At 37.6% G+C, this 17,771-nt stretch overlaps 2 protein-coding genes across 2 annotated transcripts; one reads left to right on the top strand and one right to left on the bottom strand.

Annotated features, from left to right (window-relative positions):
* The first annotated feature begins 9,716 nt into the window (after positions 1 to 9,716).
* LOC106830353 (olfactory receptor 52D1-like) lies at positions 9,717 to 10,700 on the top strand. Its single transcript, XM_014839935.3, has one exon. It carries the CDS (start codon positions 9,717 to 9,719, stop codon positions 10,698 to 10,700), a length of 984 nt encoding a protein of 327 aa, XP_014695421.3.
* Positions 10,701 to 15,864: 5,164 nt separating this feature from the next.
* On the bottom strand, positions 15,865 to 16,805 carry LOC106830110 (olfactory receptor 52E1-like). The gene is given in 2 exon segments (XM_014839543.3): positions 15,865 to 16,055; positions 16,058 to 16,805. Coding segments are annotated over 2 exon segments (939 nt in total).
* Positions 16,806 to 17,771: the final 966 nt, after the last annotated feature.

Genomic DNA, 17,771 nt, shown 5'->3' with positions numbered 1-17,771 from the left:
GGGAAACATGTCTCCTTCTGTTGCAGCAGGGTTGCTCTTGCTGGAAGTGCCCATGGAGTCTAGTTTGTCCCCTGGTAGGCTGGTTGTAATATTCAGCTGTGTGTGGCTGCTATGGACCATTTCATCAGCTTATTGGGTTTGAGAAGCCCCAGCACAGTTGGTTGCAAGGTCTAATAGCACATTCCAGTTGTAGCTTTTCTGTTAAGTTAGTAGGCTCCCAGCATGGACAGTTGCTAGGCTCAGGGGCTTCCAATTGCTATAGGCCTCCAGCCTGCAAGGCTGTTGCCAGCTATCTCTGAATTGCAGCTGAGTGGGGCTTGCTCTAGCCATAGGTGCATGCAGTTGTTTCAAGCTTTGGAAGGCAGGGCCCATCCCCTATGTGGCTTTTTGAGAAGCATAGGTCTTCTGCCACTGATAAGCTTTACAGCCCACAGGTCCACACTCACCATCAGTACAGTCCTGGCCTGTGCACCCCTCCCAATCCCCTGGAACATACCCATCACCCCACTGCAGAGCCCCCCCCCCCACACTACACCAATGCCCTACATAGTCCATCCATTGCTCCTCACACACACCCTGTCCTACAGAAGCAGACCTATACCCTTGCCTGCAGAGGATCCAGGCACCCAGTCTATGCAGGTAGAAAAATTGCCCAAGGGAATGCTGCTGGGTGTGACCAGTCCCTAGGGCAGGCTGCCTGCCCTGACTGAGCTGGATTAAATCAGTGCTCTAGTGAATGGGAGAGACCCTGGGCTAACAGGCCAGGGGAAGAACACCAATGGCATCTGCCAGTGTTTGTGTCAGCACACCTGCACTAAGTCACAATAATGCCTGCCGCCAATGTCTCAGTACTTGGATAGGTCTCACCTCTCACCAAGATGTACCCAGAACCTATCAGATGAGTCACTTTTCACCAAAGGACTGTTCACCTTTCTTTCTGGTGATTTTAGGTTGCTTTCTGAAATGGGTGAATTTGTGCATGGGCCATTTAAGAGCTGGCTTTTTTCTGCTTGTGTTTGATAGTTTTTCTAAGGGTATTCCCCTTTGTAGTTAATAGGCAGTAAAGCCAGATATTATGACACTCATCTCAACTGTGCTGAGTCCAAAGTATGCTGATAGCAGTAACACTCCTCTGTTCAGGCTCTCCTCTGCCAGCTCAACTTCACATTCAGGGAAGGCTGCATACGTTAGGATTGCTCCCACCTAGCTGTGAAACTCTGTGGCTCTCAAAGGTGGCTGTTTTCTCCCCAGAAAGGAATTTCTGCCTCTTCTGCTTCAGTCAGGACTGTCCTTCATTGTGGGGGTTCTTTTTATCCAGGGATAATTGCTCCAAAAATAGTTGTAACATGTTATATTCATGGGAGGAGGTGAGTTCAGAGTCCACCTAAGCCACCATGTAGAATTCTAGTTTCTATTCTGCCCCCGACTCAAGAAAAGGAAGCCATTAGGGAACCCTTGCCTCTAAGGAATTGAAGGCAGAAAAGCGAGGTTTAAGATAGCAAGATGACAGAATAGGAGGGCCCAGTACTCCTCCTCCAACAGAAACTCTGATTGAAAACCATTAATAGAGGAAAATACCTGTATGAGAGTTCCAAAATCTGATGAGAGGTTACAGGAGCCCTGTGGAGCACAGAACAAGAAAAAACAGATTTAAAAGCATACAAAGGAAAAGTTTCACTTTAACCCGAATCTGGCACTGCTCTGCTCCAAGAGAGATTCTCTCAGCCCATGAACTCTCTCACGGGAGAAAGAGAGAACAAGCCCACCCCAGATATATATATAAAATATGTGTGTCATACACATTTACATAATATGCATTTACACACACACACTGTCCATTCTCATTATTCTCAGTAGTTTGTGTTCTATAAAATAATCTTCAACACTGAATTAGAAAAAAATGGGATCATTGCTCCTAGGGGAAATACAGAGTTGGGCTCCTATAAGTTTCTTGTCAGAACATTTTAATGTCAATCAATCAATACATAACCTGGTTTTATGTGTGTTTCTGCTTAAAGGCACCTCATTTAATACATAGTTCTTACAAACGCTTAATTGCATGGTCTTTAAATGATTAAAAGTCAGGATATTTGGAGGCCACTTGTGTTATATATGTTCATTTGAGGGCACTTGTGTTCCTCAATAACTTAGTCTCAACAGTGTTGAAAACTGCTCTTCCATATAACTCTTTCCCTGTATACATAGCTGACATTTTAAAACTCCTTCTGCAGCATCCTGAGAAATAGAACCCGCCTCAGTTATAAGTTTACATTCATCATCATTTGTTGCCTTTGAAATGTGTCAGCCAGCCAGGACTAGCTAAAACAAAGTTTTGACATTTTTATGACCTGGGTGACATGACGGTAAATTTCTTTGACCTCACAATAACACTGTCCACTACACATTTTATTAGTTGTTGTCTCATGAGTCTACGAATTTAGCCACTTTTCCATCTTTTCCATTTCCTTATCACACACTATTGATTACTATAGGACTTTCCAGAGTGGCTTCATATGCAGATATGCAAATTTCCTCTTCCTTTGCCTGGCTGTATCATATTTTTGATTCACTGACTTTGAACTCACAACCAACAGTGCTTTAACTCATAACTGAATGAAGCTTATCTAACAAAGTTATTTTTTCCATAAGGCGCATCACAACCTTCTTGCACTTAGGGACACTAGAAAAATATTTTATTCTAGTGCACTTCATAAATAAATTTTGAAGATATTTACTTATTCTAGTGCACTTCATCACTACATTTGGCAGTCATTATAAACATTGAGATCACCAACAAATAGCATATAAATAAAAAAACAGTGGCACTGAATAGAATGCAAAATGACTGTTGTTTATAGTATGAGAGTTGAAACAAAAAGTGAGAGTCTTACCTTGTTCAGCCTCAGCTGGAAATAAGTACATCAGGCAACTCAAATTTTCCCAGCTCTTTGCATGTCTGCAAATGACTGTAAAAGTGTTGTATTTTGGGGGTGAGAAGTAAATTTTAGGGAGAAAGCAAATTTCCAAGTCTAGAATCACCAAGCAATGGAGCTTCACTGTATACATGTAAATTACATAAGAATAATACTTAAGATAGAAATAATATAATTAAATGTAAAAATAAAATGATAAAATTCCAAGTGTACAATCCAAAGATTAGCATAAAAATGATGGAATAATTATTTAAATATCTAAAAGGAGCCTAGAATACATGTAAAAGCAAACAATAAATCTTAATGTCTGAGAAGATTGTCCATTTAAAGACATCAGATTTTCCATACTATTGTTTATATGCAATTCAATTTTCATCGAAATCACAATTTGATTTATCTCATATAACTAAATAAATTTTCTGTGCTAAAGACAGACAGTAGAAAAGTAGTTGACAAGAGTTGTTTGATTCAGGGGAGGGAATGGGGAGAGGTTGGTAAAATGGTACAAATTTTCACCTATAAGATGAATAAAGTCTGAGGATCCAATGTATAATATGATATCTATAGTTGAGAACAGTTTATTGTACAAATGAAATTTGCTAAGGGAGTAGAACTTAAATGTTCTCACACACATACAAAAGATAAATATATCAGGTGATGGATATGTTAATAAACTAGGTGGGTTGAATCTTTTCACAATGAATATGCCTATCAAATCACCAATATATATATTTTAAAAAAGAATTCTGGTGCCGGCCCAGTGGCCGAGTGGTTAAGTTTGTGCACTCTGCTTTGGCGGCCCAGGGTTTTTGCTGGTTCGGATCCTGGGTGCGGACATGGCACCGCTCATCAGGCCGTGCAGAGGTGACATCCCATATGCCACAACTGGAAGGATCCGCAATTAAAATATACAACTATGTACTGGGGGGGTTGGGGGAGAAAAAGGAAAAAGAAGACTGGCAACAGTTGTTAGCTCAGATGCCAATCTTTAAAAAAAAAAAAAGAAAGAAAGCTTAAAAACTAAAAAAAGAAAGAAAAAAAAATTCTCTAGGGCCAGCCTCGTGGCCTAGTGGTTGAGTTGAGCATGCTCGATTTCAGTGGCCTGGGTTCATAGGTTTGCATCCCGGGTGTGGACCTACATCACTCGTCAGCCATGCTGTGGTGTTAGGAGGAGAGACTGGCACAGATGTTAGCTCAGGGTGAATCTTCTTCACCAAAAAAACAAAAAGAATTCTGTGACATTGACGTATCGATTAATTATGAAAGAAGTAAAGTGTGTGTATCATGACATGAATCTTGAGTTGTGGTATAAAATTTTAAAGTCTAATATGACTTAAATATTCAAAATAGTTTGAATATGAAAACTATGAAATAAAATTAAACCAAATATCAGGGCTGGCCCCATGGCCAAGTGGTTAAGTTCTCACGCTCTGCTGCAGGCGGCCCAGTGTTTCATCAGTTCAAATCCTGGGTGCGGACATGACACTGTTCATCAAACCACGCTGAGGCGGCATCCCACATGCCACAGCTAGAAGGACCCACAACTAAGAATATACAACTATGTACTGGGGAGTTTTGGGGAGAAAAAGGAAAAAAAATGAAATCTTAAAAAAAATTAAACCAAATATCAAGGTGACATTTTGATTGATATTAGATTCTTCTTCCTGTTTTCTTATATTAAAAATTAAAAGCTTATTAAAACAGAGAATAGACACTATGCTTCTTTTTTCAATTTATACATACAATACTTTTAACAACAAACAATTCTAAGACTCAAGCAATCCTGTAGAGAGGCAGGCTCCATACAGCAGAGGAAGACTCAGCTCCTCCCCACCCACTTCTTGCATTTTCCTGTTAGTAAGATATTAGCTCTAAAAACTTGTAATCTGAGTTCTGAACTCAAATCTCCAATTCCCAATGGTTTCCTTCGCTGACACCCTGGGGAGACGTCCCCACTCCATGCCCATGGGAGCCTCAGAAATGAGGAAACATGTCTACAACTGAGCTCATTTGGAAAACCTTTAAGTCATGAGAGAACTCCCTCAGGCTAGGTGGGTGCTCATCCTGATCCCCACAGAACCTCTGGTGAGATAAGACAATGCACAGTTGCTCTCATTTCTGTTATGAGCTAGTTGGACAATAACTAGACAGAAGGTTTCAGAGCTCTAATTAGAGCAAACAGGCTCTGCGAAAGAGATTTGTGTATGATTTCTTGCGATAACTGAGCCCACTTAGTTTTGTGGTCCCTGAATCGACTGCCTCTGTCTTGCTCTGTTGTGGGTTGAGATTAGGTGGCAACTTGCCTTGGGGATAAATTTGTGCATGGTCTTCTGTGTTTAGTTCGGTATGTCAGAGGAAGGCTGATGAAGAAAAGGGTGGGAGTGCAGATGTATCAGTCCTACATTCCGAACATATCTGTGATATTTGAGCAATGTTTCACGCTGCTCAAAGCCATCTTGAATGCATATGTCATTGTTCATTTACAAAAACCTCTGGAGTACATGTCTCATAATGGTTAATGTAAAGATCACAAAATTTATAATTATACTTGGGTTCAAATTCCATCTCTTTGAATTCACAGTACGATAGCTTGGGGAACTACACCGAACATTCTTAGCTTGTTTTTATAACTGCGTTATATGTATTATTACCTACCTAAAAACTCCCTTAGGGACTCAGGATAAAGTCTGTAATGTAAATGATATAGTCCCTAATAGATGCTGAATTCATGTTGATTTATTTTATTTTTGTAAAGAGATGGATAGCGATGTAGAATTTAGGCCAGAAAACATTATAGGTTGCTTATTTTATTCCTCCTCAAAAGCAGATGTGAATTTCTTCCCCTTCAATCCCTCTTTGTTTCTACCCTGTAGTCAGACAAGGAAAAAAATGCTGATAGAATTCAATTTTGTTGTAAACTGATCCATGAGTATGTTATTATAAAATAAATAGCATAAAAACAGTATTAAAAGATTTAATAGGGGCCCAGTCTGGTGGCATAGTATTTAAGTTCGTGCACTCTGCTTCGGTGGCCCGGGGTTCGGGTTCTGATCCCGAGTGTGGACCTATGCACCACTTATCAAGCCATGCTGTGGCAGGTGTCCCACATATTAACAGAGGGAGATAGGCACAGATGTTAGTTCAGGGCCAATTGTCCTCAGAAAAAAGAGGAGGATTGATGGCGGATGTTAGCTTAGGGCTAATCTTCCTCAAAAAAAGAGAGAAAGATTTAACAGTATGGACAATATAAATAGCATAAAAACAGTATAAACTGTCAATTCACTAAACTGTTTGGGGATTATTGGGAATTATAATAAATTTATAGTGATTTCACTAGTTGTCTTAAATTTATACTGAAATTACTAGAAAAATATTAACACTCCTTTACCATTTATTTTTCTTTTTATTCATTAATTCATTGGAACAATAAGTAAATATATGAAATAGATATGATGTTTGCCAAGTAACAATCTGCAATATAATAAAAGAGAAAGGCATGCAAAAATAAATATGACATGACGAGACATAGAAGACAGGAAAGTGCACATACCAAGAGGACACTGAAGAGGGCATCAATACTAGAAAAACAATCTCAGAGGAGCTGATATGTGAGTAGACTCTTCCATTCTAACCAAGTTACTGAGGGCTTTTATGTGTGAAGAAATACCACAAAGACCAAAGACACAGGGTCACCACCTTCATGAAGTGGGTAGATGACCAGTTCTCTATGCAGAGAGATATGGGAAAAGGTATTGCAAGAAGATAGAAAAATTCCTTAATATTTTATAAGACATGGGAAGCCACATCTCATTTGTAATTTCTTGGTTTGCATTGTTTATGGTGAATACTATTGCAACTCTGCATTATTTACTTACCTTAAACTATACAGATAACACATGAATATGTAAAAAAATTGGCCATTAAGAAGGCAATCATAGCGATACAGCTAAGTTGTCCTTTGACCATATTCTTTCCATCCCTCACACATTTTAGAATCTTGCTAAGTTGAGTGCATATCCTTCTACATTGTTTTCTGTGTGTATAAAATTCTTGTTGTAAATATATTTATATATCATATATACCCACATACATAAATGCAGAAATGTATGTTTAATTTTTGCATGTATTTCAATGTTAATGGAAAAATTAAATTCCTGTTTCATTTTTTTATTTGGAGACATTTTATATCAGTTTATATAAATATGCTTTATTTATTCTGAGTGCTTTAGAGTACTCTATAATATAAATATGCCACACATCTTTTAACTTAATATTACTTTATGGATGGGCATTTTGAATGCTTCACTTTTTCTTCTATTATAGGCGCTTTTACAATGAGAATCACTGTGTTTACTTCCATGTGTATATGTGAACGTTATTTCCTAGGATGGCAAGTAGTTGAACTGACCTACCAAAAAAATTTTTTAATACGAATGGTTACTATAAAATTTTGCCCTAAAAGTTGGGTCAACTTTCTCTTACAATTGTGCATAAGAGTGCTTTTTAATCCAAACCTCACTAATGCTTGTTATCAACAATCTCAATATTCTATTGGTTAAAAATATAACATATGGTTTGCCTTATTCATTTTAACTTTTATTTTCCTGAGTGCAATTAAGGATAAAATCTATTTTAAGTGATCGGACATTGGCATTCACTTCAGTGTGAATTTTTTCTCTAGATAATGTGTCAATTTATTTTCTATTGGAAAAAAATATATTTAAATTGTGTAAAGGGACAGAATAAATAAAGTTAAAGTGCATGACAAATACAAGAATGTTTAGAAACAAAAATATAGATAAAAGGATATAAAGTTTCATTTAAGGACAAAAAATGGAAAGTATATAAAAATGCATTAACTCCATGAGTATAGACATAAACCTAATGATAGAATAAGATACGGTTCAGAGAGCTTGTGTCTGGTGACAAATTTTAATTTTGCCTTTGAAGTAAGAGCTCATCTACGAGAGCAAGCATGTTGGAGGAGGGTTAATTAGGAAGAGAAGGCTTAGACTTGGAACACTTCCTTTATATAATTTAATAATAGGAGCACTTTTTGGCCAGTAATCATGATCAAATTAATGGTGATGGTATTTTCTAATGTTAGATACAGAACAATCCTCATTTTCTCTCTTACATACACAAACGCAAAAAGATGGTCACATCGTTAGGGCAATTTGTCACTACAGTTAAGAATAAGGTCCCCAAAATCACTGTGTGGACTAGAAACAAGGTCTATCTCTTGAAAATTCTTTGAACTTATAAAAGTTACTTAAATTCTCCAAATATTAGAACGGAGATAAAATTTATGAGTTAATACCTGAAATGTTCTCAGGAAAACAACTGACTCATAGTAAGCATTTAGATATGTTAGCTATTGCATTAGTACATAACTTCCCAATAATCTGGTTTTCCTGTACTACTCTCCTGTACCAATTTATATCATGATTCAGAATTGCCATTATCTAGAGTTTCCAAGCTTCCTTGACCTACATGTCCTGCTGTCTCCATGCTCAAAAGAGAATATCCATTGCTAGGGAATTTGAAGGCCAATAAGCCAAAGCAGAAACTTTAGGTATGAAATTTCAACAACAGATTAAGAGGGAAAAACACTTTTCATCATTGTAATTCAATATTAAAGTCCAGTATACTATACATATTCTAATCTTTATTTCAATGGACACTGATTTAAGTGTAATTTTTCCTGATCACAAAGACTCCACAATCTACCCATAAATATAGTATTGGATAAAGTAAAAGGTGCCTCAGGAACAGTGTGAATTGTATTTCTAAAAAGAAAAAAAAGGCAAAACAAATTGTCTATTAGGGAAGCAGTATCTTTCAAAATGTTGGTGTAATAGTCTTAAGAAATGGAAAAAGTATAATCAGCAAATCACAGTATGAGGTACACGGAGGGATCAGTCAGTACAGGAGAAGTATGCAAGCAAAGAAAAGGTTATGAATGAAAGCCTGGATGAAGTAGACTGCCTATAGAGTGAACTTAAAAGCAAGTCATAAAGTTGTTTGATGATTTGAATACATGTAAGAAAGAAAGGAAGATCAGAATACATGTTATAATCATATTGTTGTAATTCTGGCCTGCTAAGGTCATGAATAAACACAAATTATGGGGCCAGTGGAGAGTCAAGAACAATGCAATGAGTTGTTCATTTCACGACACATTGTCATCAGACCCACTCTTGTCATATCATGAATGAGTCCCATGTTGGTATGACTGAATATCCTTCTGGTCATTGCACGACAATCAACACATCCTTCCAAATTTTGGTATTTCAGTTTCAAAGATACACCCTGTAACTCAGCAAGTCCCCAGACTATTATAACTAAAATACATATTTAAAAAAATTGAATCTTTTTTCTACTCAAAATCTTCTATCATCCTTCCTGTTTCACTCTATCTTGTATCTTATAAATGCAATTTTCTTACTCAGTCATACAAACCAATGACTCTTACACATTCTTCAGCTTCAATTAGTATCAGTTTCTTCTCCATGAAAGATTTTGCATTTCCATATTTCTATATTTAATTCAGATTTTTGGTACCTAGATATTTTCCCTCATTTTGCATCTATAGATTAGCCACATTTTAAAATACAACTTTTAAATAGTATCTGACACTGAGTCAGATGATGAACTAATGTCTATCTAAATATTTACAGACATTATAATTACTCCATAGACTGCAATTCCCTGAAATTTGGCTTACTTATCAGAGGTTTCAAAATTTAAAAGTTATTATTTGTTTTCTTTAGAGGAAAATCCATGAAGAGAAAGCAAAAACATCTGATGCTTACAATGTCAGCATACAATAAGACAGATGTCCATCCATCAACCTTCATTCTCATTGGCATTCCTGGGTTGGAAGCTGCCCACATCTGGATCTCAATCCCTTTTTGTATGGTCTACATTTTAGCCCTACTGGGAAACTGCTCTCTTCTCTTTATCATCAAGACAGACTCCAGCCTCCAAGAGCCAATGTACCTCTTCCTCTGCATGCTGGCTGTGGCTGACCTTATTGTGTGTACTACAGCTGTGCCCAAACTTCTCAGCCTCTTTTGGTTCCATGACAGAGAGATTCCCATTGAAGCCTGCCTCACCCAAGTGTTCTTGATTCACTCTTTCTCCACCATGGAGTCCGGCTTCTTCCTGGCCATGGCTTTTGACCGTTATGTAGCCATTTGTAATCCATTAAGACATTCAGCTATTCTGACCCACTCTTCAATTGGGGGGATGGGTCTAGCTATTGTATTCCGAGGCACAGCACTTCTCAGTCCTCACCCCTTCCTGCTACGTTGGCTACCCTACTGCAGAACCAATATTATCTCCCACACCTACTGTGAGTTCATGGCCCTCATCAAGATTGCCTGTGCTGAGACAAGAATCCGCAAAGCCTACAGCCTCATCGTTGCCTTCCTCACGGGAGGAGTGGACTTCATATTGATTATTTGTTCCTATGTTCTCATACTCCACACTGTCTTCCACCTCCCCTCCAAGGATGCCCGACTCAAGACCTTGGGCACCTGTGGCTCCCATGTCTGTGTCATCTTAGTGTCCTACACTCCAGCCTTCTTCTCTTTTCTCACCCACAGGTTTGGACACCATGTGGCTCCGCATGTACACATATTTGTGGCCAACATCTATCTTCTGGTCCCACCCATGGTGAACCCTATTATCTATGGGGTAAGGACCAAGAAGATATGGGACCGATTCATTAAATTTTTCATTTTTTCAAAGTCTCTGAAATAAATCCTTTTTATTGCTAAGTAATATCTGAAGAAACATTATATTTTATATTTTTAATGTGTGGTTTCTTCACCAAGATCCTTTTTAATTGTCCAAAGTCTAAGGTTTGTCTATGAGAAGTAACTCATCCAAAGATATACCCTACGTTGTAACAATTATTACACTGATGCAGATATATTACCAAGGTCTCTTTGTCAAAATATTAAAATAACATTTCCTAAACAAAAAAAAAATTAGAATCATCTGACGCTAAAACAGAGAAACTTTAAATCAACATGATCTATAATCGCATATCTTTGGTTTACAATTTGAGATGTACTATCAGATTTAGAAATTTCCCTTCATTTTTTCTCGGTCCTTCCTTTTTGACTAAATGTCCTTCTTTCTCAAGTACAGACTGCAACACTTTCCTAGTGAAAGACTCTTGGTGCTAACTTCTCTGTTATCTGTTCATCTAAAGTTTTTTTTTATTTCACCCTCTCTTGAATTATAGGAATACTTTTCTAACTATGCAATTCCATTCTCCAGTTATTATATTTCTGTAGCCTTTTGAAGTCATTATCATACACTCTTCTGCAATCTATTATTACTTTGAAGAAATCTATTATTTGCCAAATTGTCACTAATTTTAGGTAATCACCTTTTCTCTCTATCGTTAAATTCTATTACTTTGTTTGGTGTTGGGTAGTTTCACACGAATAAATATCATAGGTAATTTGGTGAATGATAAAACTCAGACACGAAAAAACATTATAGAAGGCAAAACTGTAGTGGGCGTAGTGTTTAGGCATCCATGTTTTAACGTTCCTTAGGTAATTCTTAGATGTAGCTAATATTGAGCTGCAAGTGTGCAAACTAAGACACAGAGAAATTAGTTGATCGTTGGGAAAATATTTCAGTCGAGTATTTCAAACGTCAAGTTAAAACTTAGAAAAGAATCGACATTTAGTAAAGATTTACTAGATTCCAGCTCTTTATTGTGAGTTTTGTATACATAGTCACTTAAATCTCACAATATTTTTTACAGCTAATTATCATAAATACCCTCATGATAAATAGCTCAACAAGCTTGTGTTTAATGGTTGGTGAGTAGAGAAGCTCAAATTTGAAGTCTGTCTAGCTCTAAAGTCATAATTTTCCTATAATTTCACAATAATCACACAAACAGCCAAATCTCACTGAATAGGGCACTCAGGAACACAGCTCCACACAGGCGTAGGTATAAAAATTCTTGCTACTGTTCACCCCATCCTCCATAACCACCCTTGATTTAGATTCATTTAGCCAGTGTTTAATTATTGATCAGAATTCACTGGGGATACAGAGAAGCCTAAGGAAAGGTTTATAATTAGTTTTAGGACCTCAGAGGTACACATAATATATATATCTTTTCTCTCCCATATGATTCCTGAAAAGATTGATATTAAAAAAAAGGTGTGGCAGGTGTGAGTTCAAAATATCACCTTTCTTAGGGATGAAGATTGTTTTGGAGGAGCTAGTTGTTAGAGAGTCAGTGAACACTGTAACTGAACCCCAGAGTTAGGCATATATTTCTAATCAAAACAGGCTTACCATGTGGAGGAGCATTGGAAAACACATGACTGCTTTAGAAAGTTTCACTCCAGGAAATGTCTGCGTGCTGGGGTGAGAATGTCTTAATTAAACTTACTCAGTTTATTTTTACCGAATTTTCAAATGTATAGCTTCTCCTGAACACGTAGCAAATAAGGGTGTGGAAAAAGGGTGGGATTTACAATACATGAACATGAAGACTAGGGTAGAAACATTTCATTCCAGTAGTTTGATAAAGTTGATTCAGACGTATGAATATTTCTTTTCAATATAATAATATCTAAAACTTATATAATGCTTACTTCTCATAGTCCCTGCTCAGTTCTTTACATACATTAGCCCATTAAATTCTCACCAAACTACACAAGAATTGTAGCATTAATATTGTTATTTTACAAACAAGGGAACTGAGGAATACAGAAGTTAGTTGACTTTCCCATGGTCACAGAGATGGTTAAAAGTCAAGCCAGGATTTGAACCTAGGATGTTTGGCACCAGGTCTGCATTCTTAACCACTACACTTTATCTACTTACATTACATTATGATATATCAATGTGGCAAGTGCTATAATGGAAGTAAAAAGTAGATAATCAGTCAAGGCTAATTAGAAAGTTTTGAAAGTTTAAAAAGTCAGAAAACAGTCCAGAAGATAAGACAGTAGGAACATCAGGTTGCTAATGAAACAAAGTTACCTGTGGATTAGTTCGAGTCAGATGTGTGGGTGTGTGTATGTGTGTTGGGGGGAAGATGGTATCCAGTTTTGAGTTAGTCAATACTGCATTCGACCGTCTCTCTTCCTAAAGATTATCCCATTTTTTCCATCCATCAATTTGGTTAATAATCAAGTCCTGACTTTTCAGGATGATAGTTCTCAAACTTTAGAAGGCTTGAAGCCTCATAAAAATGCAGATTGTTCAGGCCCACTCTAAGATTAGCAGATTCAAAAACCTCTGTAGTGTATCCCATAAATAAAATCTCATTTGGTTTTCATCAATCATCCTGGATATTTGTGATTCAGTGGGCCACAGTCCACTCTTTGAGAAATACAGTTGTAGGAAGTTGACAATAGACACATAGATGTCCTTCCACTCAGAGGATACAAAATGATTTAAAATTCCTACCTAGACTTACAGTTTTCACTAAGGATATAGAAAGAATGTTACCCAAGACTTTATGAGAGAAAAAAACCAAATCTGCTGGATAATCAAATACCTACCATTTTCTTGAACCTGTCAAATAACTAAAATCACAGAGCAACTGACTAACCAAAAATCTAAGCAAAGACAGGGAACTCCCAAGAAAGATGGAACACAAGCCTGTGCTTACCAGAGGCAGATGCCAGATGCCAAATAAACTAGTAGAAAGAATTTGTTTAAACCATTAAATAAATTTCTCAAAGTGAGAACATAGAATGGCTGGGAGTCCTGTGTGTGACACAAAGGGGAATTCACACCCACTCAGGTTTTTCTCCCTAGACCTGGACCAGGTATCCATGAGAAAGTCTGAGGGCAGGACTACAGGCCTGAGAAGGCCTTCATCATGGAACAGACCCGGTAGAGGGAATAGCAACTTCTGTAGACCGTGAATGGCACTTCACCTGGTTCTTTTCCCTTAAGGTACTATATCCTTCAGCCACTGAAGGCAGAGCACAAGTGAAGCCCCCCTGATGCTGGGGGAAGGGAGCAGAAACAAACTGTATAAGCCCAGGCTGAGGTGGGTACATCAGAAGCTTCCCACAGCACTAGGGGCTGGGCAGAATAAGTAAGAAGGCTCAGAAACACAGCACTGCCTTAGACAGGCTGAACCAGCACAATCGGTAATATAAGATCCCCAGCTCCTACCTCCAGACTAGCTGGGCTCAAATAAGGAGTAACGGTTTTCTACTCCTGAGAGAGTGTCAAGAACCTGGAGAGTGGCCTTATCTGTGGCATTGGAACAAAGGGATGAGCTAAAGCTGATAGTGTGGTAGTCATTAAGAAAAACATTCTGACTCATCAGCCCAAACCCTGAACACAAGGTAAAGTGAATGTGAATCTTGTGATGCATTCAGTGAGGACATTTATAGCAATAGCAGGAAGAAATGTATGACCTGAATAGTCATTTACCTACGAAATCAGTTGAATCTGTATTTAGAAGCCTTCTAACAGAGAAAATACCAGGCTCATATGGCTGCACTGGTGAATTCTACCAAACTTTTAAAGACTAAATACCAATTCTGCACAAATTAGCCAAAGCATATAAATGGAATGAACACATTCCAAATCATTCAAGATATAATCGGGGCCATATAATTAGAGTCCATTTCAAAGTAGAATAAATGGATATAAAGAGTTGAATTCAATGTCACAATAGAGTTGCAGGAAAAACCACTTGTACCTATAAATACGCAACATAAATATTATTTTAAAAAATTTTCAAGTTCAAGGTGTGATGTGAATTAATACAAACTCCCCCTAAGAATTTATGATATTGTGTTTTCTGTTGAAATAAAAATAAGTAGGATTTTTTTCTAAAGTGCATTTGACAGAATATGAGTGTTAGGGATGGTCTAAGGAGCATTCTGAAGCCAATATCATCTGGAAGTTTCAAATGAATATTTATTTATTAGAAGCTCTGAGAAGTCTTGCAATAACAATATAGCTGAAAACTTAGTTTTGTTGGCCAGGATTTTCAAACATATTTTCCCTTGAATCCTTTCTACAGATGATGTCAACACTGCCACATAAAACTAGAGAATGGTGAGTGATATCACATGGAGCTAGAGTTCCATCTTAAACACACACACACACACACACACACACTTGGGTAATACTGGACTTGGAACATCACTAAGACTTCCAACATTTTATAATAGTGAAACTCCTCTATAAATTGGCAAAAGAAGACACAGAGACAAAACTGTTTGAAAAAGAATTGTTAGTTTGAAAAGAGGTATCTGTAGGTGAGGTTCTATACATACCCATCCATCAAATATGTAACACAACACAGCTTTAAAACAAAAATGACTACAAATTTACTAAGATCTCCAAGTTTCTGCAATTGCGTTCAGGGTGGAAAATCCCCACCTTTCTGACATGACATATTCACAGTGTCAATTTCATATCTTCCAACACTAACGTGGCAAAGTCAAGAATAATATTCTTTTTGATGAGGAGTCCAGGCATATTGGAAATGTTCCAGAACATACTATTTTGGAGACAAGTACGAGTCAGGATGATGCACTATTTTTGTTTACAGCAAGATTTGCAGGGCTTTGTAGATTTTGTTCATTTGTTTGTGTTTTCTTTTCTTTCTGGTTTGTTTTCATTTAAACTGACAGTGACTATGGAATGTGATGTGCTCAGTTGTAATGGAAGCAGAACAAAGAATTTGTTTTCTTCCATATGAGAAGTCCAAATTTTTTCCAAATGATAGGAAATTATAAAATACCTTTATTCATGCATTTGACATGGGCTTAACTTTCCATTTCTGGGTTTGAGAAGGAGGCTGTCATGCCTCCCCTAATATAGTCCTGCTTAACTTCTACATGTTCTCATTCTATTCTGAAGACAGAGAGTTAATGTCACTCTCTTCTTTAATTTCACTCTACTAGAGCTATGTTTTTTTCTTGGAAAATACTTTCAGCACCTGTTCTCTAATCTGTTTAGTTCTGACACCATAGATTATAGGGTTGAGAGCAGGTGGAACGACTATGTAGAAATTGGCCAGAAGGATGTGGATGTAGTGTGGTATATTCTGGCCAAATCTATGGGTCATGAATGAGAAAAATGCAGGGGTTAGAAAACTAACATGACACACACATGAGAGCCACAGGTACTGAGTGCTTTGAGCCGGGCATCATGGGAAGGCAGCCGAAAGACAGCACGAAGGATCTGAACATAAGAAATGACAATGGCTAAGATGTCAAACATCAGGATAGAAATGGCACATAAGCCATAGATGATGTTGACCCTGATGCTGGCACAGGATAGGCGGGCAATTCCCATGTGCTCACAATAAGTGTGAGGGATAATATGGTGTCCACAAAATGGTAACCGTAGGATGAGTAGAACAAAGGGTATAACAAAAGACAAAGGCCTCAGTAGGATTACCAATGCAATGATGAATACCACCCTATTTGTCAGCACAAGTGTGTAGTGAAGAGGGTTACAGATGGCCACGTAGCGATCATAGGCCATGGCCACAAGCACAGCTGACTCCATGCCAGTGCATAAGTGGATGAAGAACATCTGGATGAGGCAGCCCTCAAAAGTGATTTCTCTCAGGTTGAACCAGAAAATGCCAAGCATTTTGGGAATGGTGGATGTGGACAGGCCCAGGTCAACAGATGACAGAATGGCCAGGAAGTAGAACATGGGCTGATGGAGGCTAGTCTCAGTGTGAATCACAGAAAGAATGCTGATATTCCCAAGTACAGCTGTCAGGTACACAGCAAAGAAAGGGAAACCCATCCAGATATGCATATGTTCCAGTCCAGGGATCCCCCGAAGGAGGAAAGAGTAGGGATGAAATAGGGTGGTATTAATTAAGGCCATCCTTCACTGAGTAGTTCTCATCCTTGCTTTGTGCACAGAGAAAATGAAGAAAATAGTGAAACTTCTATCATATTTACCCATATTGCTGCATCACAGAGACCTGATAGCGTAAGAAATTTAATTGTTAAATGTGTCTGCAATATGTCAAGGTACTTCATCAAATCCATACAATTTAAATTCAATATTTTAGTTCAACAGACATTGCCTGGGTATCTACTACATATGTAGTATGTAATGCTAAGACTGATCACAAAAGATGAATTAGAGAAGGTTTCTGTCCTTATGCAACTTAAAGTTTTAGTGGTTGAAACAGTTATACAAATCATCCATTTAAATTAGTTAAATAATAGTTAAGATAATATTATTCCTGTGCTACTTGGATGCACAAAATATTTCCCTGAAAATCTTGATCATTATTTTATAGAAAAATTCTTTGACTTATGACTACATACTCGATGTACAAATATGAAAATAGCTTAAACACGATGACTATCATTATGAATTTGCATGCAACACATTTCTGAGGTGTACATGTCTATTACACTCTTCAAGGAAACCATAAGTACAACAAACCAGAGCTTTCTAGGACAATTTTGGATACGTGCAAGACTCCTAGTTTAAGTCCCCAAAGACATTTCTCACGCCATATCATGCCATAAATATCTCTGTCCTCTTCTTTCTTGCTGGTGCCAATATCGGAGAACAAATCGGCCTTGAGGTTTTATTAGTGAAGCCATGGAAAACCTTATCTCAGGATATAGATCTTCAATCTGGATCTGCTTAGAATGAAATGTGCAGCTCCCTTTTCATTTCCGTTCTGATGATAGGCATATAGAGCCTTGCCATTTCAGTATCTCCCTCCTGATTGACTGTCCAGAAGGAAACACAGATTTACACATGTGCGTGTAAACATTGATGTTCAGGTTTGTAAAATATCACAAAATTGTCAGGTAAAGTAAGTTAACA

The sequence above is a fragment of the Equus asinus genome, chromosome 20, assembly GCF_041296235.1.
Source record: "Equus asinus isolate D_3611 breed Donkey chromosome 20, EquAss-T2T_v2, whole genome shotgun sequence".
Taxonomy (NCBI): domain Eukaryota; kingdom Metazoa; phylum Chordata; class Mammalia; order Perissodactyla; family Equidae; genus Equus; species Equus asinus.
This window is presented reverse-complemented; position numbering and strand designations above follow the sequence as displayed.

What these genes read in the sequence shown, in the direction of transcription:
- LOC106830353 (XM_014839935.3), top strand. Translation starts at nt 9,717, where the DNA reads ATGAAGAGAAAGCAAAAACATCTGATGCTTACAATGTCAGCATACAAT.